General features: G+C 56.6%; 1 protein-coding gene across 1 annotated transcript in view; it reads right to left on the bottom strand.

Annotated features, from left to right (window-relative positions):
• Window positions 1-26,324, bottom strand: part of OBSCN (obscurin, cytoskeletal calmodulin and titin-interacting RhoGEF) — a 210,806-nt gene that overhangs the window by 15,582 nt on the left and 168,900 nt on the right. Inside the window, exons 57-81 of the mRNA XM_045284554.1 lie at window positions 25,463-25,541; window positions 25,131-25,255; window positions 24,614-24,811; window positions 23,907-23,939; window positions 23,471-23,569; window positions 23,145-23,363; window positions 22,734-22,791; window positions 22,347-22,414; window positions 21,277-21,399; window positions 20,957-21,096; window positions 19,567-19,767; window positions 19,332-19,414; window positions 18,473-18,646; window positions 17,365-17,521; window positions 16,686-16,802; window positions 16,416-16,580; window positions 16,104-16,262; window positions 15,601-15,778; window positions 14,669-14,782; window positions 11,073-11,240; window positions 10,637-10,739; window positions 10,154-10,283; window positions 8,715-8,823; window positions 5,607-5,649; window positions 1,577-2,793 (exon numbers count right to left, since the gene is read on the bottom strand). Coding sequence (XP_045140489.1) covers window positions 1,577-2,793; window positions 5,607-5,649; window positions 8,715-8,823; window positions 10,154-10,283; window positions 10,637-10,739; window positions 11,073-11,240; window positions 14,669-14,782; window positions 15,601-15,778; window positions 16,104-16,262; window positions 16,416-16,580; window positions 16,686-16,802; window positions 17,365-17,521; window positions 18,473-18,646; window positions 19,332-19,414; window positions 19,567-19,767; window positions 20,957-21,096; window positions 21,277-21,399; window positions 22,347-22,414; window positions 22,734-22,791; window positions 23,145-23,363; window positions 23,471-23,569; window positions 23,907-23,939; window positions 24,614-24,811; window positions 25,131-25,255; window positions 25,463-25,541 — 4,260 coding nt within the window. The remainder of the gene's footprint in view (window positions 1-1,576; window positions 2,794-5,606; window positions 5,650-8,714; window positions 8,824-10,153; window positions 10,284-10,636; window positions 10,740-11,072; window positions 11,241-14,668; window positions 14,783-15,600; window positions 15,779-16,103; window positions 16,263-16,415; window positions 16,581-16,685; window positions 16,803-17,364; window positions 17,522-18,472; window positions 18,647-19,331; window positions 19,415-19,566; window positions 19,768-20,956; window positions 21,097-21,276; window positions 21,400-22,346; window positions 22,415-22,733; window positions 22,792-23,144; window positions 23,364-23,470; window positions 23,570-23,906; window positions 23,940-24,613; window positions 24,812-25,130; window positions 25,256-25,462; window positions 25,542-26,324) is intronic.

Raw genomic sequence — 26,324 nt, forward strand, 5'->3', positions numbered from 1 at the left:
CACACTGCCTCCCTCGGCTGCATCCCTCACTCTGCCTCCCTGGTCTTCAGTGCTGCCTGGGAATGGGCGTCGGGCCTCCAGCCACACCTGCCGCACACTCTGCCCCCGGTGTCGAGCAGAAGCTGGGCTCTTTAAGACCCACCCCAAGCCCTCTCCTGCTCCTGATGCCCCACTGTTTGGGCTCATGCGTCTTTCTCTGGGTTCTGTCCCCATCACCCTCGTCCTCTATTCTGGGACGTTCCCTCTTCTCCAACTGCAAGGAGGTCAGCAGGACCTCAGGGTCAGCTACACACTGGATGCCAGCACTAGTCTTGAGGACTGCCAGGCTCCTTTGGGGACAAGGCTTGGGCTCCAAGGCGCTCCATGTCTGGTGATGGTGGGGCAAGAAGAGGTGAGAGCAGGTGAGGGTGGCCTGCTGTGCAGAAGGGCGAGAGGGCCTGCTGGAAGCTGTGAATGACTGTGATGAGCTGAGCTGTGCTGATCACCCCAGGGAGCCCTGTGATGAGTCCTGAGGTACAGTCTGGACTAGAATCTCAACACCCCCTGGGGAGAGATGTCTGCCTCTTTCCCACTGGGTGTCCTTGTAGACCCACCTTGCAGAGCCCTGGGGTCACATTACGATGAGGGAGGCACAGCCGTGTGTGGGTGAGGCTGTCCCATCCTGCCCGCAAGGCGTGGATAAAAGGCAGGTAAGGTACTGGGGGCTGACCTGAGAGAGCCCTTTGATCCCAGAGTCCAACTCCATGGGACCCAGCCTGATGCAGAAACAGGGGCCTGGTCTCCCTGCCTGTCTTGATAGTCCCTGTCTGCCTGAGTTTCTGGAGCAGCTGGGGTGGGGGCAGATGGGCAGGGAACGGAGAAGGAAGAGCGCGGAGAGCAGTGGACATCACCCGTTTATTCAACACCAAGTGGTGGGTGCTTCACCAGCCCCTCCCCTCGCACAGACCCTTATATCCACCCCGGCAGGGAGGGGTTGCAGGAACTGGGGTCAAACTCAGGCCCTGGAGACCCAGGGATGTTCATCTGTAAGAAGACCCACTCCCTGCCAGCTTGGCCTGTGGGGCTCCCTACAGACTGGGGAAGGACCACGGACCAGGAACAGCGGGCCGTGTGGACCCACCAAGCCACCCAGCCCTCTCCTGCGGGTGCCAGGCCCCTTACGGGGCTGCGCGCCTGCATGTTCAGAGCTGGCAGGCCCTTGTACATCCGTCCAGCCCAAAGCCAAGGCCTGTGAGGTAGGAGTGCCAGAGTGGCCCATGTCCATCCTCATTCTGGAAAAGAAGGGGAAGGTGCTGGCTTCCAAGCCTCTGCTGGGCCCAGCATCTGAAGGGAGTCTGGGGGCTTCCAGGGCCCAGTGCTGGGACAAGTCAGCATCTACCGCCCCCAGACCAAGTCCTCTCCCTGCTGTCCTGTGGAATGATGTGGCAGATGGGACGGGAACATGCATGGTGGCTGCCTGTGAGGATGGGGCTGGCTCAGATCGCAGAGTTTGGGCGTCCAGGCCTGCAATTCCTAGAGTGCTGCATTGAGTCCCTTGTCCCCAGCCCCCTGAGCGCCTGATGTCCATGACTTCAGCTCTGGGAAGGGGCGGGGGCCTCGTCCCCATCTGGGCGGATGTGTAGGGTGACAGTCTCGCCCACTGTCCCAAAGCGTACTGCCTGGGTAGAGACCTCCGTCTTGAAGCTACCCTGGCCACTGTCCACCGTGCGCTGGACCTGGGCGCAGAAGGATGTCTTCTCAGGCCAAGCCCCCTGAACGCAGAAGGACACACCAGATGCAGCACGAGCCTGAGCCCCCATCAGAGGCACCTCACAAGCCCGAGGTTGGGGGCTGTGGCTGAAGAAGCCCGGTGGGCCTCGGGACCCAGGCGGGTGGCCCACGGGCAGCAGGACGGGCTGCCCCACCGTGGGCTCGCTGATTTCGGTCTGGAGCACGGAGACCTCGCAGGGCGGGCCGTCGTTGTTGTCAGAGGTGGTGGGCGCAGAGCCGACACAGCCAAAGGTCTCCCCTTCACGCGGCACGTAGTCTTCCAGGTCAGCCAGGGTTAGTGGGTGGCCATGATGTGTGAGAATCTTGGGGTCCCATCCCCCAAAGTCTGCCGTATCCTGTGGTTCCTCCATCACACAGGGGCCACCTTCCTCTCCCTCCTCCTCCACCAAGCTCTCCTCCCCAAGGAGCGCCTCTGGCTCATCTTCAGGAGCCTCGGTCTCTGGCTCTGGGAGGCGAGTGCCAGGAGAGGCCCAGGCTACACTGCCCCCAACATCCACAGAGAAAACAAAGGGCTCGCCGACGCAGACCACTGGTGGGGACCTGTGTCTGAGTCCCCCGGCTCCGCCCTGGGCCTGTGGCTCCTGGTCCAGCAGTGTGTTGTTGGAGTTGTTGGTGTTGGGGTCACCTCCGGGTGCCAGGCCTGGCAGCGTGAAGACCAGCCCTGCTGAACTGCCTGCTGCTTCTCTGGCCGGAGACGTGCCCCGGGGGCCTGTCTTCTTCACATGAACCTCTATGGTCTCCTCAACTTCCACCCACTTTGGCTGGGCCTCGGGACCTCCAGGCGGGGGTAGAGAGGGGGCCTCCACCTCTGTCACATACAGCGCTGGGACGGTGTGCTTCCGACCATGCTCCACCTCAGGCCTGGGAGGCTGGCCAGTCCCTGGTGAGTATCGCAGCTCTGGGGTCAACGCGACCAGCCTTGGTGGGCTCGTGGAGCGGCGGGCAGGGGAGCGGGAAGGAGATTTGCTCGGGGACTGTCGCCGGCCGCGGGGGCTCTTCACCACAGTGGTGATGGTTTCCTCTCTGCGGGGAGAAGGCCCGAGAGGGGTCGGCACAGAGATACAGCAGCCGTGTCCAGCCCCTGAGCTGTCAGCACATGCAGGGCTAGCAAAGGGGTCTGGTTTAGTGTATGAATGAGAGGCAGACCGCAGAAAGATGCCTTCTTGAGCACTTGCCTCCAACCTACAGATCCCAGCCAGAGAGCTCAAGAAGCAAAGCATAAACTCCAGCCTCAGGACCAACTTCGGCTCTGGTGTGCTAGTCCCCTGATGCCTGGCACCCTGGTGAGGCCCGTGCCGCATGCACAGGTGCCTCCAACCCCAGGCTCACTAGTTCCTGTGACCTCTTTCCCTTCTCCTGCTCTCCTTCTGCAGAGCTCGAGGGAGGATGGAGGCTGGGGTGGAGAATGAAGAGGGAATGAACTGGGGGTGCAAGTACATGGCAACCTCATGGGCCTCTTCCTTCTGTTCCACTCAGAGGGATTTAGACTCTCAGAAGCCAGGGCCTGTAGGCCCCTGAAATCTTCAATCAGGGGATGAGGCTGGGTTGCTGGTGCCCAGTGGGCATGCTAAGGGCCAAGCTCAGGCTGGGAGGACCTGAGTGTCAGGGACTGAGAGGCCCTGGATATCCCAGGAAGGCCCCAAGAGGAGTCCTGAACTTGAAACCTGGCTCTGGCAGGCCTGGGCTGCTGTGGGTTGTGACCTCAGACAAACCCCTTCCCTTTGCAGGCCTTTTCAGCACAGAGGGAGCGGTGGGAGAGAGGAGTCAGATCTCAGATCTAGGTGCACACTGGGTACTTACCGAGGGCTGTGTAAACTCTCGTGTCTGACCTCAGAGCAGCCCTTGGATGTGGATTTAAGCCTGTGTATCAATGTGGACAGTGAAGCTGAACGTTTCTGGAACTTGCCTCCAGTTGTGGCATCAGGCACCTGCCATAGCTATCCCTGGTTGTTTGCTGGCACTTAGCACCCTGACCTTGCCATTAGTACTGGGACCTGCATTGTCCCCTCAGACTCCAAGCAGAGATGCCTGGCTTGTGCGTGGTAATTTATATGCACTTTTCACTTTGTTTTCGTCCAGCTCAGGGGCTACAGTCAGTTTCAGTTATGCCTAGAACTGGGCCTGGGTCATGTGACTATCCTTCAGGTACACAACAATTACAGATCCTGAAGCCCTCACCTGCAAGGGAAAGCACTATACCCACTTAACTGATGGGGAGGCTGAGGTTTAGAGACAGGGACCACTCATACCATAGCTGAGACACTACTCTAATCTCCAGGTCAGTAACCACCTAAACATCCTGAAGAGCTGGGCCAAGCCTCAATTGCCAATGTTGTGAATGAGGGCAGCAAGCAGTTGGTACACCCCTCTTGAAGAACATTCCTTGTGGGCCCAACACTGCCCCCATGAGGGCCCACAGGCATCCTGCTTGCAGTATGAGGATGGGGGAAGGGGTAATGGGCAGGAGTCTCTCTCCAAGACCTTCCTTTCGGGTACCTCCTGGCTTCCTAGCACTCCTACCTGTGCAGTCCACCCCTGGTGGGGATGCCACCACCCCTCTCCATTCTCAAGTTGACAGAGGGATCACTCTTTTTTGTAGATGAAGTATGTGTATTCCCTAAGCCCAGAGAGGGCTGAACTTCAAGATACCTCATGAATCACCTGATCCAGCTCCCCACTAGGCATGAGTCTCTCCTGCAGTATGCCCAAGGGGGCTGCCTGGCTGTCTCTGATACTCCCCCTCTCATTCATAAAATGTGGACAATAATGCCTTACTCGTGGGCTAAGTCTGGTGCAGCTGCATGCATCCAGGGAGTGATGCTCATACCTTACGTATCCCCATCTATTGTGAGGTGACACCATTGATTTGGAAGGAGAAAGGAGGTAGTCCAAGGTAGGCTTAACCCAGGATCTCATCAAATTGTCTGGATACAAGATTCTCTGGCAACTTGGCCTCTTTGAGCAGTTTTAGGCCCTACGTTTTAGGATCTGAAAGGTTTACCCTTCTGGAATCATGCAGTGATGTGACTTCCTCATTTTTGCAAGTTCTTTAAACACCACCACATGAATGTACTTCCTCTTAGAGGTCCTACTTGATTTCTGAGGTCAAAACCAATCCTACCTCCTATGAATCCACCCAGCTTCTTATCTTATCAATGGCTTTGAAGAACAGAGGGTGTGGCACTGGGGAAATGGGTTCTCCCCTGACCTCCAATCCTGAACTACCCTGAGCCTGTTTCATCTCATCTCTGAACCTCAGTTTCCCCATATTCTCAATGTGAGGGTTGGGCTTTAAGGCCTCTTAGAGTCCTGGAACTTCTCTAATAGCACTCTATAAGTTAAATTCAAGTTAATTATACTCAAATCCAATATAAGAACTCAGTTCTCCACGCACACCAATCACATTTCAAACACTCAATTGTCAGATGTGGCTGCTGTAGGGGACAGTGTATGTACAGACATGTTCCATCATCAAGAAAGTTCTGTTGAACACCTCTCTAGATCCTAGGATACTAGGGGGTAGGATTCTGCTCTAACACACTGATAGAAGCATCCCAGCTAGCTGTGTGGCTCTGGTTCCAAGCCATGGCTGGGACTCTGAGGTCCTGGAAGAGAAATCTGTGAAGTGTGAAGGTAGCCAGGGTTCCAGAGGAAGGTAGAGAGAATCTGAAAGATGCTGGTTAGTCTGCATGGTGGACAAAGGCCATGTGGACAGGCAGTCAGGCAAGCAAGCAAGCAAGCAGACAACTGGGCCATACAGGCAAAGCCCAGGTAGTTAAGGGGCATGCAAGGTGCACAGCAGTCAGAAGGAAGGTTAGGAACATAGCTGCACTTACATGATGACGGTTTTCTTGGGGACTTTAGTCTCCTGCTCAGTGACTACAAAGAAAACATTCGGAACATCAAGGATTACAGGTCAGCCAGCACTTGGGGTCTGAACTACCTGAGTGGCATGGTAGTGTAGTAGTCGAGTAGGCTGCTCAACTTAGGAGCATCAAGTCCAGAGTCCCGAGTCCAAATCTTGCCTGCCTGTGTGCCCTTGGGAAGATTGTATCAGCTGGTAGCCCCAATATCCTCATTTTTGAAACAGGGGTGATGCTGCTGCCCTGTGTCTAGATGCTGAGGTGATATGACAAGAACATGGCCCATGTGAGAATGGGGCCAAATGTTCTGGAAAGTCTTACAGAAGCTAAAATGGGAGTGGCGCCAAAACTGCCTAAACGGGTGTCCCAGTTTCTCCCTTGGCCTGTGTGCCCAGGGTACCCTTGCATTTATCAGGTTCACAGCCCACTTCTAATTCATAGAAACAGAGGTCCAGGAAAGGGCAGCGATGGTTACAGCTTCACAGTGAACCGGTGGCTAAGCTAGGATGAGGATAGCTGATAGATGTTTTACAGAATATTCTAGAGATGAAAAGATGTCTCTCCAATGGAGCGGGACTCTAGAGTCCATGGCATGAAGCCTTAGAGGTTCTGTCAGGAGAAGCCCTGGAGGGCTCCTGGACAAGGTCCTGAGTTCCAAGCAGGGCAATTTAGGATTGGGGGCATCCCCACTCACTCAAACTCAATAGTCTCTTTTGATTCTCTGGTTGTTTTCCAAGAGAGCAAGACAGGGACTTCCATTCCCATTTTACAGATAGAGGACACGAGTCCCAAACATGGGATGTGAATCATCTGGCACCTTCAAGTACCTCCTCCTGGCCCTCTCTTCCCTGTGACTTCCAGGCAAGGTCAGGCTTGGGCACAAAGACGCTCCCACCTGGCCTCACCCAGCTGGGCAGTGCGAATTGCACAGGCTTCCCAGACCCACATCTCAGGGGCTCCTCTCTCAACACCTCGACCCTGAGAGGGAAACTCAGAGCATGCCTCAGAAAAGTCAAAGGAAATGACTGGAGCCACATGGCCTCCTGGCTCCCAGTCTGGGAGATTTTTTTTATTTGCAACACCACCACACAAAGAAAGGCTGTTCCTGAGACAAGCAATTGTATTTAAACCTGTCCCCCATGAAGGTCATATACATTAAATGTTCTAACGGAATGCCTGTATCTGCAATGCGCGTGTGGGAGCTATCGTTACTGTGTGTACGCATGCATGCATGTGTATGCGTATGTGTGTGTGTGGCAGGGGTGCATGGGTGGATGAGGGTGTGCACACATAAGTGTGTGTGTACAAACAGGTGTGTACATATGTATGCATTTGTGTATCTACTTGTGTAGAGGTCTCTGTGTGTATGTGTGGAGGGGTGTTTGCATGTGTGAAGGCCACCCCCTGAAGGGGGCAGGTCCATTGAGGGGAAAAGAGAAGAGCCTCCAGGCAAAATGCTCTGTGCATTTAGACTAGAAAGAGCCAGTCTGTTCATCACGTTCAAACTCCCTGACACAGACTCTTGGGAATATACGGGGCTCCCTGCATGATCTTGAGGGAAGTGGCCAAGGGCCTTGAGGGTTATTCAGGAGAAGAAGTCTGTTACACGTCTGGGCACCCTGGTCCACGTGCCTAAGCTGCCACCTGACCGGCTGACTCTCGTCTTTAAGTGAGTATTTACAACCACAGACGGGATGCAGCCGTGTGAAGCAAGGCTCCCGCTGGTGCGGGTCACAAGCAAGGAGAAGCCGCCCCAAACGGCTAGCCAGGGCCTGCTCTGGCTGCTCTACTGGCAGGTTAGATTAAGCGGCAGCAGAGGAGTTAGGAAGCGGGAGGTGACTCCGTCTCCAGGGCCTTCTTGCCGCGCTGAGGCTCCAACACCAAGTCCAGCCAGGTTGGCCCCATGACCAGCTCCTCGGTGGCCAGGCAGCCCAGAGCCACTGTGCTGGTCAGCTCTCCAACTCTGAGGCCCCTCCTTTTTATGAAGCCATTGAACATTTACAGAGAGAACCCGACAGAATGAAGATGCAAACGACTTTGTGATAGACACACTTATGGTGGCGCGGTGAGAGGGGCTGCCAGGTGTCCCAGCTGAACACTCTTGCTGATGGGGAGACAGAGAGACGCATCATGGGTGGGCTGGTGCCCTTTTGGGCACAGTTTGGTAGTAAGGGCGCTGTGGAAATGGACTCAACAGTGCCTGCTGCTTCCGGTGGGGCATGAAACAAGGATCCCTACCCAGGGAGGGAAGGCCCTCTGAGAGGAATTTGGAGAGCCTCAACAGGCCCGAGGTCAAGTCCACATGAGCAGTCTGGCCCCTGCAGCCAGGACCCTGGGCTTCCCAAAGCACCTGCAGGACCGAAGACTCTCAGGACTTAGAAGATATGTACTCCAGCGCAGCCTACCTTAGGGGCTACAGCTCCCCTACTGTTGCACTCTCTGCTGGCACTCCCTCGGGGACAGGAAGCTCACCACCTGCCCAGGTAGCCCCTGACAGGTGAGGTTCTTCTACTGGGTTGAGTATGCTCAGGACACCTGCCTCAATCCTGGCTGCCAGCACCTGGCCCCTGGTGAGCCTGGCTGGGACCCTGCAGTCTTTCCCACAAGTGCACAGAGTGAGGCACCACACCCCTGTCATCTGCTGCTTGGTCACACAACTGTCCCTAGCAAGGTTTCCTCTGCAGCTCAGTCTCCTCTCAGGAAACTTCAGGGCCAGCCCCAGCCTTCATGGAACAGACAGGCAAGAACCTGCCCCCCCAGCAATGCCCCCAGGGCAGGACCGAGCAGTCTTGCTTTCTGTATTCAGCGGGAACTCCCCTTACCTTGGTGCTTCCCCTCATACTGTTCCTGTGTCGCCACTGTCTATCTGCATACCTGGTATTTACCCAGAGAGTGCGGGGCTTAGAGACCCCAGGGCTGCCCTCCAGCCCTGTAGACTCCTGGACTCCTGACTCACCAGTTGATGCCCTTTCTGTGTGCCTGTAGGATAAGGGTCTCCTCTGGACCTGTCTATCCAGCCTCACCTCCCAGCTAGTGACAGTCCCCATGAGTCCAGCCCTGGTAGTTCCAGGAGACACCTACCTTCCACCGCAATGAGCTGCTCCCTGCGGCGTTGTTCTCGGGCCCGCATCGCGGGACTCTGCATATACAGCTCTGCACCACCCCGTGCCGAGCCCAGTCGGTTCACCAGCTGCAGAGGACAGAGAGGACTCAGGGGCAGGGTTTGAGGAGAGCAGAGGGCAAAGGGGATGTGGTCATCCCTCTCTAGCCCAGCTCCTCCTGGTAGTGCTCTGAGCTCAGGAGGGGAGCGAGGGGGCAGGGGCTGGTCCACAAAGGTGGTCCAGTCCCTGCAGCCACTCAGGGAGCAACGCTGTCTTCAATGGGGGCCCTCGTGGCTGGGCTCTCTCTCTACCAGTCCAGTAGCAGCCTTTCCCACAAGTGTCTCTGAGAACATGAACTGTGCAGTGGGGAACTAAATGTTTGACTTACCTTAACTAATTTAACTTTAATTTGAATAGCTGTGTGGGCAGTGGCTACCTTACTTCATTTCTCCCTTACCCCAGGTGTTCTCCGTCATCTGATTCCCAAGTGCCCACAACAGCACTATGATGACCACCACTGTGACGACCAGGGGGGTGACAACCAGGGACAGGCTGAGGAAACGCTGCACAGAGCTCCGTCACCACCCAGCTCCCTCTTGAGACACACTTGCCAAGGCCAGCTAGGGCCCGGGGCCACTATAGACTGAGAGAGGACTGGGCACTGGCCCAGGACTAAGCACATCTCCTGATGGAGCAGTCTATGAGGGCTTGAAGTCCCACAAAGAGATGCACACTTGGGTTGTTTAGTGACTTTGGGTAACTAAAACATGTATTTCTGAACTCATGAATTAATGATATGCCGTGAGGCCTGGGTCCAAAATATCTAAATACCAAGTACCATCCTTGAAACAGAAGGGCATCTTGTCAGGAAAGCTCGGGGGACAGATGAGCGGCCCCCTCGCCACCCCCCACCCCACACCATGATATGGAAGAAACTGGGAGTGCATGGTAGGAAGACAAAAAATACAAAACAAAACTCACTACCATCAAGTCGATGCTGACTTACAGTGACCTGATACTACAGGGTAGAGGTGCCCCTGTGAGTTTCCCATATTGTAACTCCTATGGGAGTTCAAAAGCAGAGAGACAGACAAACAGACCACCTCATCTGTCTCCTGTGGAGCAGCTGGTGGTCTGAGACTGCTGACCTTGTGGCAAGCATCCCAACACACAGCCACTGCGCCACCAACGTTCCTGTGGTAGGAAAGGCATCAGTGCAAAAAAATGGATCAGAGTGTGTGGCCAAGGGAGCTCAGGGTACCCGGTGTCTGCTGGATACTTCCTCAGGGACCCAGGGTCTAGAGGGCAGGGCCAGTGATGTAGAGATGGGAGTTCGGGGGCCCCAGGACCTAGATCCTGAGGTGAGTGGAGGGCCCATGTTCCAACCCTTGCCCTTCCACTGTCCACTGGTACCCTCACCTCGCATTCGTAGAAGCCCAGGTCCCCTTGGCTGGCAGATCGGATCTCCAGCACCAGCACGCCACTGCGAGGCTCACTGAACATCCGGTACTTGCTGCTGGCGGTCAACAGGGCTCCATCCTTGTACCACCTGGAACCCAAGCCAGGCGGGGCCCAGTGAGGCCAGGCTAGCTCACTGCCTTTGTGCTGTGTGGCTCCTGAGCCCCAGGACCTTCCTAGACTACCACTGCTTGGCTGTGCTGTTCTGCATGTTCTAAGGAGCCCACCCTTTCTGGAAGTCTGGACTCCTTCCCTAGCTGAGGTCCTCAGAGCAGGACAAAACCCCAAGTGTTTAGGATGGGCTCATGGCTCTAGACACCCATGTTGAGTGGGAAGACAGGGATTCTATCTCCAATGAGCACCTCTTGGGAAAACACTCCTTCATTGTCCACAGACCCACTCCCCCTGCCCCAATTCTCCCCAGTTGCTGCCCCAGGCCCCCACCTGATCTGAGGATGTGGGGCACCTTTGATGGTGCAGGTGAACTGGGCATCTTCTCCCTCCACAAAAGGGGCTGCTCGGACTTGGTTCACAAACCGTGGAGGGACTGCAGGTCAAGAGAAAGGCGTAGTGAGAGGTGCAGGCAGTACTGGGGCAGGGGGACTAACAGCCAGGGACCCTCTCAAAAAGCCCAAGCAACCATGAATGCTCTGTCCTGGCCCTTCCCCACCAGACCACAGTCACATGTTCAGAACCACCAACCCCACCTTTCCCCTCTGGACTCTCCCACCCATACCCCTCAGCCCCCACTGCCAGCTTCACCTGTCTGCTCTCTTCATGACCAGGGACTGACGTGTGGTTGGAGCTGAGGTGGCTCCAGCCCAGGTGGAAACAGAGGGACCCCTCCAGGGTGGATCTAAAGTGGACTTTCCTGGCTCACCTTGCACCAAGATCTTCCCCAGGGTGCTGGCACTGCCCGCAGCACTTGCCGCGAAGCACATGTACTGGCCCGAGTCCACGCCAGTGAGGTTGTCCAAGATGAGGGCACATGAGCCATCAGGATCTTCGATTAGGATATGGTGAGGGTCTACTTCCACCGTCTTCCCATCTGGATAGAGGCAGGTCAGAAAGTGGGGTGGGGCATGCAAGGGCCCACCAATGTGCAGTGCGCCTGAGGGTGTCTCCACCAGCACCAGGGGTCATAGGGAGTGGAAGTGACAGAGGCCACCACCCAACCAGGCTGCAGATGTTCCCAGAGGATGAATCTCAGCATGGGGGTGCTGATCAGCTAAGCGAAGGCTGTAGTATCCAGATCATCTGCTGGTCTGACCCTAACTCCATAGCAGGACAAGTCACACTGACCCACAACTCCCTTTATGATCTCTGATCTCAGTGCCCTCCCCTCACTGACCAGTCACTTTCTGATTCACTCACTAAACTCATTCCCATCTGGTTTTTGCTCCCACCCCTCCCACACATCTTGACTCTCTTATCAAGGTCACCAATGACATTCATGACCTTATCAAGGTCACCAATGACATTCATCACATTGCTGATTCTGGGAGCTCCTTCTCCACTTCACATTTCTGCATGATTCAGATGCTCTGAGAAAAAACACTGACAAGCACGTTTAGAATGCCTTTGAGGAGGATGCAGACATGGATAATAAAGTGAGAGGGGTCTCCCTCCTTGTAACTACTCCAGGGTGGTAAAGATAAGTCCCTCCCCATCCCTTCCTGGGTGACATTTGCTTACATTCCAGGGTATTTAAGTAATCTCTATCTCTGAGAGGAAGACTGGGTAGATGTGCCTGCAGGCTCATAAAAGCTGAGGAAACCCAAACCCAAACCTATTGCCATCAAGTTGATTCTAACTCACGGTGACCCTATGTCTATAAATCTTTAAGGGAGCCAACAACCTCATCTTTCTCCCACCGAGCGGCTGGTGGGTTTGAATATGGTTAGCAGCCTAAAGCTTACCCCACAGCCTCTCAGGCTCAGAGTCTCCTAAACTTCCTAATTCCTGTGTGTGGAGCAACCACTGCATGCTGTGAAAATCTGACTTCGGTGCCTCATCCTGTGGGATTGCAATGCGGACAGGGACAGCCGATGGAAGGGCCGCTCTGGCTGCTGCTTTTGCTGTAAGACGCTGTTTGGGGCTCTGTCTCATGGGGGTTTTGTCTTTTGTCTGGATATGGCTTGCAGGTCAACAGGCTTCCCTAAAAATAGAGTTGAATCTCTGGTCCTTCTCAGTTTCTGATTTACGGTCTGGCGCTAAGGAAGGGCTGTTATCAGAGAGATAGGCGGGCCCTGAGAGAAGCCAGCAGGACTTGACAGGAGACAAGGCTGTGGGAACTGGTGGCAGACATGGTGACTGACCTGTGTGGTCCATAGCCCTGCACTTTGTTGCAGGTGATTGCCATGTGAATACTAAAGGGTGGTTTACAGACAAAAGCCTGCTCTGTGTCTTTTCCTCAGTGAGTCACCCTTTTGCTCCATCTCGGTACCCAAAAAAGGTGCATGAATCCTGTGCCTTCAACAAGCTGACAAGCTCCTTAGAGTAGGTCAGCACAGATGTCTGAGAGGCTAAACATGGGCTTCTGTTCTCACTCCTGGGCCGCCTGCTTCTTGGAGGTGGGCTCACCAAAGACTAAACCCACAGTGGCCCCCAAGTTTCATTACTTGCTCCCATTTACTTTAATCATACACTCTCTTTGGAATGGGTCCAAGAGAAATCTGACTCTGACGAAGTAACTCAGAATAGACTGAAGGGAGACCTGAGGTCATGTTTACAATGGGCTCAGTGGAGCCAAATCTGAGTCCCTTCCATCTGAGATTTTAGCTCATGTATGGGCCCTAATAGGCTTTGTTTTGTTTCGTTTTCCTGTCAAATTGGGTCACACTAACCAAAGAAAACTTAGAATTGCAATCGTCACTTAGAATTGCAAATGGGAACCAGCTTCCCATTTGCTTTGTTTTTTACTGTGCTGTGTAAACTTGTTAGTTGTCATAAAAATGTGACTCACAGAGTAGAGCCCAGGTGTCCAAGTCTTATAAGCCTCTTGTTCAAGCTGGCTCTATGGTGAGTTCGAGGCCCTCACCAGACTAGCAGTCACTCTACTGTGGGTTACCAACAAAGCCAGATGAGGTTCTTCTTCTGCCTCATTTCTATCCTGAGAGTTTGGTTTCGATCCAGAAGGAGCATCTGGTTTTCCACCTGCCATCAGGTGGGGGGCCTGAGACCAACTGCTGCCGGCAATCATGAACTCACTGACGTCTTGGCCTCTCTGCTTCCAGAAAAAAATAACTGATTCCTATGTGTTCTCTCATCGCTACTTCTTGAGCCTAACTTTGCAAATGGCATTTCAATACAGATGATTTAGGCCACTTCTGAAGTGACCAGCTTAGGAAACTTTTCGTTCGCATCAATTAGTTCATTTTAGAAGTGTGGTGGCCAAAGGGTGGGGCGTCTATTTCGGTTGATATAATGAGAACGTAGAAAGACAAAGCTCTTCTTTTTGCATAAAAAGGGAAAAATGAGGACCTAATGCTGGGGGCTTAAGTGGAGAGCAAATGCTTTGAGGATGATGAGGGCAATGAATGTACAAATGTGCTTTACACAATTGATGTATTTATGGATTGTGATAAGAGTTGTATGAGCCCCTAATAAAATGATTTAAGGGGGAAAAAAAGGTTCTTCAAAGCATGCAGAAAGGAGGGGTATGTATATGTAACATGAAGGTAAGTAAAAAGTATTGCTATAAAGCCATCTAACGTTTACTAAATAAGAATAGCAAAGTGTGAAGCTATCGTTTCTCCGCATATCCTCTCTCGAGTGCTCTACGCTTCTGCAGGTGGTGCCTCTGTCTCTCTAATCCTTCCCTGAAGAACTGTGTGCTCTTTGATTTACACCACGTCAAGATGCGCTTTTGGCAACCTTAAAGGTCTCAACTTATGTTCTTTTACAGCGTCCTTTGAGTTTGGGAAACAAAAAAAGTCTGAATGGGCAAGGTTAGGGGTGAGGGGTAAATGGGATAAGATGTCCCAATGAAATTCTTACAGAACACCCCTTGCTACCCTCAAAGAATGAGCAGTGCGTGTTGTGATGGAAAAGGATTTCTTAGTGTGATTTTCCTAGCCTCTTCTCACCTGAGTAGTGTTCAATTTTCTTAAAAGCTCTTCTTAATCATACTGTGCTCTTTGAGAAAAATCTCTTCCTCACTAGATCTGCCTTGTTCCCCAGCACCTAGAACTTGCCCGTATTTGCTTAAGCTAATGGGCAGTGTGCTCCAGGCGGAAGCGCCACATTCAAACACTCATGCATGCCTGAGTGCTTCCTCTCCTCTGTACCCCCACATCCATTTGTGGGATGGTGGGAGAGTGAACAGATAGCCTTCCCTCACGCATGCAGCTCAAGGGACCCTCCAGGATCACCCTGACCAGCTTGTACCTGGTCCCGGCCTTGTCCTTGTCCTGGCAATAGCCTTGGTTGGGAATCCCCAACATGTGGACGGGTGTCCTCCTGCCCGGAGCCTACCTTTGTACCAGCTGACAATGGGCTTCGGGGTGCCTGTCACACGGCAGGCCAGCTTGACTGTCTCCCCCAGCTCAGCCGTGCAGTCTGCCAGCTCCTCTTCGAAATCGGGGGGACCTGAGGACACACGTGGGGCTCTAGAGTTTTGTAGGAAAGAGCACCGGGGCTCTTGGATGGCCCTGGGTGGTGCTACACAAGCCTGGGGCAGCCAAGCACCCGCCCTGTGCCAGATTTCAGGTCTTGTCTTCTTGCTTTGCTGAAGCCGGTATCAAAGGACAGGATAGTCACAGGGCCCAACCTTCCTTTCTTCACTAGAGGCCCCAACTTCAGGGTCCAATGGGAGCCAGGGTTGAATGAGACAGCCTGGGGCTTCATGTGGAGAGGTGGGGAAAAGAGCAAGTGCTCACCCACAGCCTTGGGGGTGGGGTGGGGTATTCTCCATTTCTGTAGTACTGTAGGGAGAGGGAGGCCTGGGATTCCCAGGATACCCCTATTTCCTAAACTCTGCATGAGGGCCTGTGTTCCTCCTCAGTTCATAGTCTGCTCACGCCCAGCTTGGGGCGGGGGGCTCCCATTCTTTTGAGGAGGCCTGCCGTAACATTGGCTGGAAACTTTCCGGCAAAGTGAGAAAGAGGCCCTGCAGGGAGGGCACCGTGGAGGTCAGTCCGGCTTCTGGGCCCGGGTGGACTGGAACTGGAGCTGGGACAGCCCCTGACTGCAAGCACTGGGCTCACTCCCCTGGAACTGGCAGTGGGTGAGAGCTGGGAGGTCTCCCTCCAGTCCACTGTACTTACCTGAGATGTGCGGCTGGGGCTGGGTGTTCAGGCACCCCAGGCTTCAGGGATACACTAGCCTTGCGTGGCACCCAAGCTGGATTGAGGGGTACCCCTGAGGGCCTCGCCACTGCCTCCCCATGCCCCGGCGGCGGCACTCACGCCAGACAGGCATGGCGAGACGCTGCTGGATGCCGCAGATCTCCTTCACCCAGGAGTTCTTGATGATGGCCGTCCGGGCCTGCAGCAGGTACTTGCGCACCGAGTCCTCGCGCTCGTGCCACACCTCGAAGGCGCGGTCGTCGCCCTCCACTTGGTCATTGAGGTCGATGCTGCTCAGCTGGGGGAGGGGAGGACATCAGCAGGCATCAGTGTGCAGCAGCGACTCGGTTTCCCATGCTGGGGCCCCACTGACCAGCGCTCACCTCCTCACTCCTGCGCTAGTTGCCCGCCTACCCCTGCAGGCAGCCAGACCCAGGACTGCGCCCCGTGGAGAAGACCAGGGAAAGACCTGAGCCCCATGGGCCGCCCTGAGGTCATTCCCAAGACGGCGGCCTCAGAATTGGTCTCCGGTGTCGGCCTCCATCCCTGCCTTCCCTTCCCACAGTGCCTCACTTTGTCCCTCTGGAGAACAGGCCAGTGATGCACCCGGCAGCCCCTCAAACCTTCATCATGTTCCGAAAGACGTAGCTGAAGGTGTCCGTTCTCGAGTCTCGCTTGGGCTTACAGATCATCAGGTGGTTGCGGAAGAGGAAGACGTGGCGGTTGTGGCCTTTCCAGGGCATCCTGGCACCTGGCGCCCCTTCCCACACAATGAAGTGGCCCTGGGAATGTGGTCAGGGTGTGGTCTGAGGAGCCCAGTCCCTAGGATACAGACCCCAGGGCGCCACGCATGCGCACCCCACTGTCTGCCGCCCAAAGCCCCGCCCGTGCACTGGTGCCCAGAGAGCCAGCCGCGGGTTCAAGGGGCGCCAGACCTGCCGGATGGGCTCGCCCAGGGCCTCCAGGGTGCCCGGGTAGTTCTCCATGAGCGACACGTGCAGCTGGTTCTCGGCGCGCTGGGGCAGGGCGGACACCAGGGCGTAGGCCTGCTCGAGCAGCGCACAGTTCTGCCCGTTCCGCGCCTTGTTGCGGATCAAGTCCTGCCGCGGGGCAACAGGGGAGGGGAGTGGGGGGTGTCAGAGGCCGTGCGCACGCACGCCATCCCGCCCCGACCCCTGACCCCTGCCCGAGCGGGGCTGGGGCACCTTGATGACGGTCTGGTACTGCTGGATCCGCTCGATGGGCTGCTCCAGGTAGTGCTGCAGCGGCGGCGGCGGGGGCTGCGCGGGGTCCGCGGCGGACAGCGCCTCCTCGGCATATTTCTGGCAGAAACACAGGGCAGGGGCTCCAGTCACAAAGGACCTCACTGCGCCCACCCTGTCTGCAGCCACGCGGGCTCTGCAGACAGAAGGAATCCTGGCCTTTTGTGGGGCCCAGGGCGACAAGGATGAAGACAAGAGGAGGGGAGGGGGCGGGAGGGGTTGCTGCTCCCTTTCCTAGGCCTGGCGCAGGGGGCAGTCAGGGGAGGGCCCTGCAAAGCCAACGGACGGGACCCTAAGAGTGGCCCACTCACGGGGCTCACCAACCCTCTCCACACTGGGCAAGAGCATCCCCCTCAGACAGGTGGTGCGGGGGGCGTGAGGCTCTGGAGGGGAGTGCAGACCCAGGCGGTGGGCTCTGACTGCCTTCCTTGGAAGCCAGGGCAGGGTTGTGATAGGCGCTAAGGGTCAGAGATGAGCACACGTTTGGCAGGTGGTGCTCCCCACCACCACCACCCTCTCCTGCCCTTGGGGACAGCTGGGGTCAGATGAGAGCTGCATGCCAGCGCTGGAATGCAGGAGCGGGGCAGGGCTGGGACCCCACCAGGCTCAGGATAGGGGGCACCTTGTAGAATTCCTGGACAGCCGTGCTGACCACCACCGACTCGGCCTGCACACGGCCCACCAGGAACTCCAGGTACTTCTCAAAGGCGGCCTCGTTCTTGATGAAGCACATGGCCACATCGTCATCCGTGTCGCACCTTTGAAGCTCCTGCAGGAAGCTGCAGGGCGGGGGCAGCAGTGAGTGGGGCAGCCGGGCCGGCAAATGTAGAAGAGCCTCATCACCCACCCATCACTGAGACGCCAGCTTTGCGAGGGATTAAGCAGAGTCCTGTCCAAAGGCTGGTTTCCTGTGGGTCCCAGAGAGCTGTGAGAGTCAGGTTGTCGGGCCATGTGCACATAGGTGAGCAGAAACATGCAGCTCTTCATGTGTGAGTATGTGGACATACATAAATATGGTGGTAAAACACACATGCATGTGTGTCTGCAGATATGCACATGTGTGGGCCTGTGTAGGAACACATTATGTGGTGTGCAAGCATGTGTGCATGTTCACTTCAGGTATATATATGTGCATGTACTTCAGGTATATATATGTGCAAGATAAGTATGTGTATGGGTGTGCACTTTGGTGCAGAAGCACACATGTATGCATGTGCACACATGTGGGAGTGACTAAGCATACACAGATCATGCATACCTGCATGTGTATTTACAGGTATGCATGCAGTCCATGCACATGGGTGAACATATGTATATGCATGTGAGAAGGTATATGTGATGTGCATGCTTATGTGACTGCATACACATGTATATGCATGTGCACAGGTATGATGACATGCATGTATATGTGTGCAGAGATATGTGTGCACACGCACACATGTCTATGTAGATGGTGTGCAGATGTGCCCTTACATGTGTGCCTCCATACATATGCATGTGTGCACATGTATGGGCTTGAAGCATGCTCATCAATGGGTGTTCTGTGGCAGCAGCTGCACATGGTCCTGTTCCTGAGGGTGCACAGAGAGCGCACTGACAGCGGGTGAGGCACTGTGAAGGTTCTCATCTGCCCCACTCCTGCCCTGGCTACCCACCCTTTTGCCTACTCACCAGAGCCCCAGCCAGGTGTGTGTGTGTGTGTGTGTGTGTGTGTGTAGTGCCCAGCCCACCTGCTGTGGAAGTGGCTGATGTCCTGCACATTGCGGAAGATGACCGTCTTCTGGCTGGCCACTGCAGTGGGTGCGTGGGGACAGCGGTCCAGGTGCTGCATGTGGTGGCTCTGCAGAAACTGCAGCGTGCCAACAAAGGCCTGCTCGGAGCTCAACAAGTCCTGGATGACAGCACTGGGGGCCCAAGAGGGAGGCCAATGGGGGGGAGCCCAGACACCTCTGCTACCTGCCCTTGACCTACCTCTCTGGAGGGTTATGGGCCATGACTGTCTCCTCTCTGGGCCCGTTTCCTCAATTGCCAAATGGGGGTCTAGTGTGCACACGTATGCATGTGGATGCAGAGATGTGCATACATTCAAAACTGCTGCTTTCATACGGGCATTGTTTGCAACCTGGTATCTATGAAGGGGCTTCACAAAGTTCATAGAGAAATGGAATGTGAGAACAATGGGATTTTCCCATGAACATTTAGAAGCCCTGTTGTCCTTTCAGAAAGAAGCAAGAGGGTAGAGGAAGAGAGCACGTGATAGACAACAAGATATGCAAGGTGCCTCCCTCCCTGGCAAGGCTCCCCTGCCTCTGAGCCCTGCTCAGTGTAAGCTCACAGCGAACACTCCAGAGCTGGGCAGAGCCAGGCTCCTGTGGGACTTTCCTTCTGCTTCAGCTCCTGCCCTAGGAGGCTGTTGTGGAATCAGCTATTCAGAGGTTCCCACCAGATTCCCAGAAAACACTCCAGTCAAAACCCTGCCTCCTGCAAAGCTAGGGCCTGAGCTGTGTATAAGGGCAAATGCAGAGCATGCTGGGAGCCTGGGGACAGCCCTTCCCACCCCATCCCACCCCACCTCTACCTTTCCCTTACCTCAGCTTTGTCTTGTACTCATCCTCAGACATGGCCTCCCCAGGGAACTCAGGTGCCTCAGCAGGTCCCCACTCAGGCGAGAGCTGATGAGAACCAGGACTGAGTCAGAGGGTGCCCTGTCTGGGCCACTGCCATGTGGTGAAGTTACAGGCAGGTCCAGGAGGTGGCAAGGCCTCCCATCCCTTAAGTTGTTCTCTAGAGGCCCTCTGTCCACCCCGACCCAGCTCCCAGGCACCTTGAGTCTCCTGTCCAGGTAAGCAGGCGACACCCAGCCCTGCCGAGAAGGGCTGGATTTGGTGGGCTTGGTGCGCACAAGCCAGCGCAGTGGGTGGGCCGAGTCCAGGACCTCCACATACTGGCCCTCCCTCAGCGTGATGGCGTCTGGCTCTGCCCCCAGTGGGAGGTAGTCAGCTGTGACCACGTAGATGTCAAATATCTGGTAGTGGTGGCGGGGTGGGTGGGAGGTGGGGAGGATAAAGAGAACCCAAAGAAGGGCTGGTCAGGGCATCCAAGGCCCCAATGTCCTCTGGGGTCCTTGGAAGCCCCAACCTGCAGGGCAGGGAATGGCCTAGAAATCACTGCTCACACCTGTTGGCTCCCACCCCCACACAGGACAACACGAAGGTGGGTGGTCCAGGACCCAGTTCCTCAGGTCAGGGCTGTCTGGTTTTGGCTTTTGTTTATTGTCTGCTCCCCTCCACACAGACCACCATTCCTATGCTTAACACAATGCCTGGTGAACTGTCGGCATCATATGTACTGGATGGATGGATGGATGGATGGATGGATGGATGGATGGATGGATGGATGGATGGGTGGATGGGTGGAAGGATGGATGGATGCTCAAATGAACAGACATATGGACAAATGGATTTCCCAGCAGGCAGGCTCACTGTGGTTGCTGTCACTCTGGGTCAGACTCTGCCTGCTGACTGACTACGCCTTCTGGGGCTCCGGTCCCCTCTAGATGGCCTGTCTCTGCCTGTTCTCTCGGAGCACTCTGAAATACAGTTTCTCTCCTTCTCTTCTCCTTTCCTTGCTCTTTCTTAGAAACCCATGGGTCCCTAGGCATTGTGCCATGTGCAATTCCATGTGGTTCTATGTCTGTGTAGTTTGAGCACAAGGCCCAGCTGACCTCTATTGCCAGGGATAATCCTGGAGAGTAAGGGGCAGGCACAGGGCCACTGCAAAGGGGCAGAAGAGGTCTCTGGGCACAGGTGTGTGCACCCATCTGAAGCCACTACGCTGTGCCTCCCCACGCAGACAGAGTGCACCCTGCGTGGGTCACACATAGCTGGCAGAGCTGAGGTTCACGGAGGGTCCACGCAGCCTTTGAACTCAGCTGCCTACCTTGGTGGACTCACCCAGCTTGTGGCATTTTGCAGTGGACGGACTGAATTGTTTCCTCCCCGTGTCCTCTAATACATCCACTTCTGACGACTGAGGTGGTTTCGGCCCCTTTGCCCAGACACTTTCTTCAAAACATCGGGTTCTAGCAAGACCCCACAGCTATTCTCCCAGGCCTGTCTTGCCCCTTCTATTCAGCAGGGTCCTCCCTCCACGCCTGTCTTCAAGGGTCCTCTGGGGGACTGGGCCCCGGCACTGCAGGACCGAGGGCCACGCACCTCGCCCCGAGTATCGCCGTCCTCCGACTCGGAGGACGACTCGTGGATGCTGGAGGAGGGCCTTGAGCGGCCGTGTCGGGGCGACGGGGAGGGCGTCTTGGACTCCTCGTCACTGTCACCTCCGGGTACCTGCAGCCGGGCTGGACGGAGACAAGGGCATGCCACATCCGGGAAGGGCCTGGGACGTGGCTTGGACAGCACCCTGTACACACTGCCCCCGACTTGGATCAAGGTCTCCAGGGCAGGAAGATGGGGGAGCCCTAGGGTCCACCACCTTGACCACACCTCCCTCAGGACCCCATGGGTGTCAGCCTGCCTACCCTGGGTGATTTTGGCCGATACCATCTCCGTGATCTGCGAGGTGAGCTTCTGAAGGAACTCCTCGGTCCCGACCTCGGCGAGAGAGAGGTGGCCTTGGGCCTCCTCGGCCGCAGACAGCTCTCCTGGGGACACATGTGCTGCATTCACTCGGCGCGCTCCAACTAACGAAGTGCCCTGCGCACCCTGGGCCCGGCTGTTCTCAGCATGAAGACAGCAACCCAACGAGGCGGAGCCTCTGCACATGGGTGCCCTGCAGTGCAGGCACTAACTGCTCAGGGATGGCGGTGGTGGCGGGAGGAGAGTCACCGCCAGGGGCTAGGCTGGCTGAGGGTGCCTGGGAACACCGTGTCCAGCAGGCGCAGCCAGAGCTGAGGACAGAGTCCAGCGAGTGCCAGACCCTGACTGGGGAGGAGGTTGCTGCAGGCTGCAGGTGGGGTTGGGGGCTGCGGAAGCGATGGCAGGTGGACATGGAAGAGGCTGAGAGCTGGGCCTGGGCAGCTGGAGGACCAGAGAGCATGTGGTGGGAAGAGGCAAGGGGAGGACTCGATGGAGGTGGGACTAAGGGTAAATAAGGGGGGCCTGGGATGCGGCCGCCCTGGGAAGTCGGGAAGGGGCCGGCAGGACTGCAGAGAGAGCCAGGCAGTGGGTGACTGGCACACAGGCGGTCTAACACCCTCTTCTCTATGGTGAACACAGTGTTTTCTGTCAAAGATACTTTAAATGAGACACCCCAAGAAGCGTGGAGGTGGCTGTGCAGGGAGTGGGGTTGCTGCCTTCACCCTGGGAATGGAGGTGACCTCAACCGCTCCCACTCCCAGTACGCCCACACATTCACAAAGCAAACTGTGCTAGGCCTGCTCTGTGGGTCATGGTCAGCCAGCCTGGGGCTGCCTCCTCAGCTTCCAGAGCCGAGGCCAGGCCCGGCAGGGTCACAGCTACCAGCCAGAGCTCAGACTCGACACCCACCAGAGGGGCTGGGCCAGGGCACAGTCGGGCCCCTCGCCTGTCCAGCAGGTGACCTCCTTAGAGGCAGGCCCACTCTGCCAGACAGGCATCCACCAGCACTTACCTTTCCGCTGCCCTGCCAGGTCAGCCAATCCCACCGACTCCGACAGCTGCATGGAGACGGCCTGAGTCCTAAGGGGTGGGAGCAGCCGGTAGTGTTGTGCGTGGCCTGGGCTGGCCCTGACCTCTGCCCGCAGGAACGAGCTCTCACAGAGAGAGGGTCTGAGGGCAACAACCCGGGATGCACAGCCAGGGGTCTGGATGATACAAGGGCCTTGACAGAAGCCTTGTTTTGTGGTGGGGAAACGGAGGCACAGAGAAGGCAAGGCCAGCCCAAAGCACCCTGCCTATAAGTGGGGGTGGGGTGGGGGAGGGGTGGTTCCCAGGGCAGCAGCACCACCTACCCCTGCAGAGCCCCGGCCCCTGCCTAGCTATAGCAGGCTGGACTCACCCCTGCAGAAAGGTGGAGATGAGGGCCTCCTTCGCACCCCCCTGTTCCTCCTTGGGCACTGTTGGGGAAATTGACCCAGTGGAGACATCAGGATAGTCCCTTCCCCAGGGCCTGGGGCACCCCCAAGCACTGCTGGGTACGTGGGAGAGAGCAGGTGGCTGCCCGGACCCGCTGACCCATGGGGGCATGAAGGGGGTGGCGGGTAGGAGCACTCTGAAGAGAGACTTCTACAGACACAAGTGTCCAAAAGGGACCTATGGGGGTGGGGGGCTCCTAGATAGGCAGTTCTTCTAGGCTATTCTTAGGGTTCTCCTGCTCCCAGGAAAGCCTCCAGGGAGGGAGAGAAGGCTCTGGGACCATCTTTAACCCCCCACCCACCTGTCTACATCACCACAGCCCATCCCCACTCACGGCCGGAGACATGCAGGCCAGCCGAGCAGAGCGCCTGGCCGGCGGCGTTGGTAGCAATGCAGGTGTAGGTGCCCTGGTGCTGTCGCCCCAAGTCCAGCAAGACCAGGCTGTGCTGTTGTCCGGAGCTGGCCACCGTGTAGCCCGGCGTGTTGGGCCCGATCCACAGCACACCCTGCGCAGCCTCCTCCCGCAGCCAGTGCACAGTCGGGGCTGGGCGACCTGCGGGGGTGCAGACAGGAAGGAGGTGGGTGCACGGCCCCCAGGAAAGGGGGCTGCTGGAATGGGGGGTCTCTGGGCAGGCCAGAGGCCCTTCCTGTGGGCTGTACCTTCAACCTTCACGGAGAAGGTGATGCTGGCGCCCTTCTTCACCTTTTTGGAGGTGAACCTCTCTATGATCCGGGGCGGCACCAGTTGCTCCTGCACGTCTGGATGGGAAATCAAGGCAGGTGGGGGAAGACTTACCCAGAAGCCCTGCTGCCCCACAGTCCCAGATCCCAGGGGCCAAGCCCCCTACACCACTTTTGGGAGGCCCCTTGGCTTCTCCAGCCCACACCCAGCTCTCCTTCCTCCCGGCTGCCCTAGGGCAGTGGTCCCAGGCCCCCCCTAGCTAATCGAGGCCCAAGGGCCCTCAGTGCTCTGATGCCTCCTGGTCTGTCTGCACACAACTGCTGGCCCAGGCCCAGGATGGTACGTGCTTGTGTCTGGTCCCAGCGGTCAGGGCATGCCACGGCTGCCCTCACTGCCCATTCAAGGCTGTCTTACCGGGTGCTGGTTTCTCTTCTGGTTCACCCAGGCCTGGAAGAGACAAGAGTTAGGCCCCGAGTCTGAAGCCTGCCAGCCGGCCAGGTGGGAAGCCTGCAGGGGTCTGACTCTGTGGTAGGAAGGAACTCAAGGAAAGCCGACTCATCACGGGTGCAAGTCCACACCCCTGACCCGAGCCCTAGGCCGGGAGGGTCCAGGCACACTGAGGTGTTCCCTGCGCCCCTTCCCACCCCCGAGTGGAGGCTGCAGTGGCCAGTGCCCACTGTTCCTGCAGCAGGGCATGGAGGTGGCACCATGCAGTCCTAACAAAGCCTGCATGGCATCACGGGCACCGGGCCGGGCCAGTTTTGGCACAGAGGAATTTGCCACACACTTGGACTCCACTCAGTGTTGGGATGTGTGGATTCCAATCACGTTACTCACCGCCAGCTCCTTCCTTCTTCCAGTTCTACCATGGCCGTCAGGCCTGCCCTGAGCTGACTTCATCATCAGGACGAGGAGCCAAGTATGAACATACCCTGCCCACCCCCACCCCCCACTGCCCCCTTCAGTCCCTTCAGGCCATCGGTGACAACCAGGCATGAATGAGGGGTGACAGTGGGGCCCAGTCCCCAGCTCTGCGGTGGCAGGGTGTGCAGGCGGATGTTTGTCCACTTTGACACCATCCAGGGCCTGCAGTGCTCTCTGCTCAGTCCCTGGGCACCCACCTTGCACCAGGAGCTGGGCAGACGAGTAAGCCGCCCCCACGGCGTTGCTGATGTAGGCCGAGTACTGGCCGGCATCCTCTTTGGTGACTGACAGGATCTCCAGAGTGTGCGATGTCTTCTTGTCGGTTGTGCGGATGTGGGCAGACGTGGTCAGGGGCTGCCCATCTTTGAACCAATACAGATGAGGTGCTGGGTAGCCTGGAGCCAAGGGGAGCGCATGGAAGCACAGGTCAGCTGCCCAGTGGGCAGTGGGTCAGGCCTCCTCCAGGTGAGAGTGCTGTGTTCTCCGGATGCAGGGAGGAAAGGAAGTCACCATGGTCAGACCCCTGAGAGACCGTGTCACCCCATGACACCCTGCCAGGAGCAGATTTCCCAGGGGGTGGGGGTGGGGGGCTAAGGAGCAGGTAGTGCTTTGGCCTCTGCTAAGGCCTCCCGGGGTGGGGCTGCCTCCCCCTCCGCACTGTAGCTGAATGGGGCAACTCCAGTGTGCCCTCAACTCCTCCACCACATCCCTCACCTTTCACTTTGAGGTGGAACTTGGCCAGGCGTGTGCCTGGAGCCACCTGGAGGTCTCTCAGCTCTTCCACCACCTGCGGCAGCTGCCCCTCCTCTGCAGTGGATTCCACACCTTCTTGCTCCCGGCTGCCAGAAAAGATGGCACTAGAGAGTGAGTCAGCTAGGGCCCCAGAGCAGGAGATGGGGCCAAACAGATATGGACCAGGGGCAGAAGACCATCGGTGGTGTGGGAGAAGAGTCTGGGCTCGGTCAGCCTGGGCACCATCACCTTCCCAGGGAGCCTGAGGACATCCGTTTATGGGGCACGTGCCCACCCTCTGCTCCACTCCCTACCTGGACACGTAGCCTTGGGCACTGAAGTATGACGAGGTCTCGGTGGCATCCGCGGCGGTGTCATAGTCTGTGCTTGTCACTGGGGAAGGAGGGGGAGAGCTGGAGCCAGGCCTGCCCAGTGGTCTGCTGGGCCCGGGAGCATTCCGGATGGGGCTTGGCACCGGGGGTCACCTTGGCCCTCCTGGAGTCTCACTATGCAGGCTTCCCTGAGAGCCACAGACTTTATATTCTCCCGAGAGGAGCACTGGGGATGCTGGCAGGTACGTGCTGGGCTGCAAGGTCTGTAGTTTAAGCCCACCAGCTCTTCCTTGGGACAGAATGAAGGCTGTCTGCTCAAGTAACAATGGGTAGCCTCAGAAACCCAATATAAGGTCCCTATGGTTCACAATCGACCCGGTGCTGGTTGGGTGCTGTCGAGTCATGAGGAAAACAGCTACATTGCAGGTAATTCTTACGGCTGGTACCAGCCCCAACCACGCTTCCTGGCACAACACATGGGGTCTCCACGAGCCAGAAGAGACTTGATGGGAACTGGTTTGGTTTAGGGATAACTAGATATAAGACCCTTTGACCCAACAAATTAAAGAGACCGTGCGATTCTGCGCCTGCATTGGTGGTAGACAGTGGTGGTGGAAGCACCTTCAATTCCATCCTATACGGGTATAAAGCAATGCACGCCTCTGGGGACGTCTGTGCTCAGACAAGATGGAGGAAAGGGACAAGGTTAACCTTCCCAATGGAAACAACCAAAATAGTGTTAATAAGAACAACCCAATGATTTCCAAGACCTTGGACATCAAGTCAATGGAGCATGACTGCCCAGCTAACTGCCATTGTTTCTAGGCTCCAGGAAGGGGAAACT

This window comes from Echinops telfairi, unplaced genomic scaffold (assembly GCF_000313985.2).
Source record: "Echinops telfairi isolate 266 unplaced genomic scaffold, ASM31398v2 ScPeMD7_7469;HRSCAF=8507_0, whole genome shotgun sequence".
NCBI lineage: Eukaryota > Metazoa > Chordata > Mammalia > Afrosoricida > Tenrecidae > Echinops > Echinops telfairi.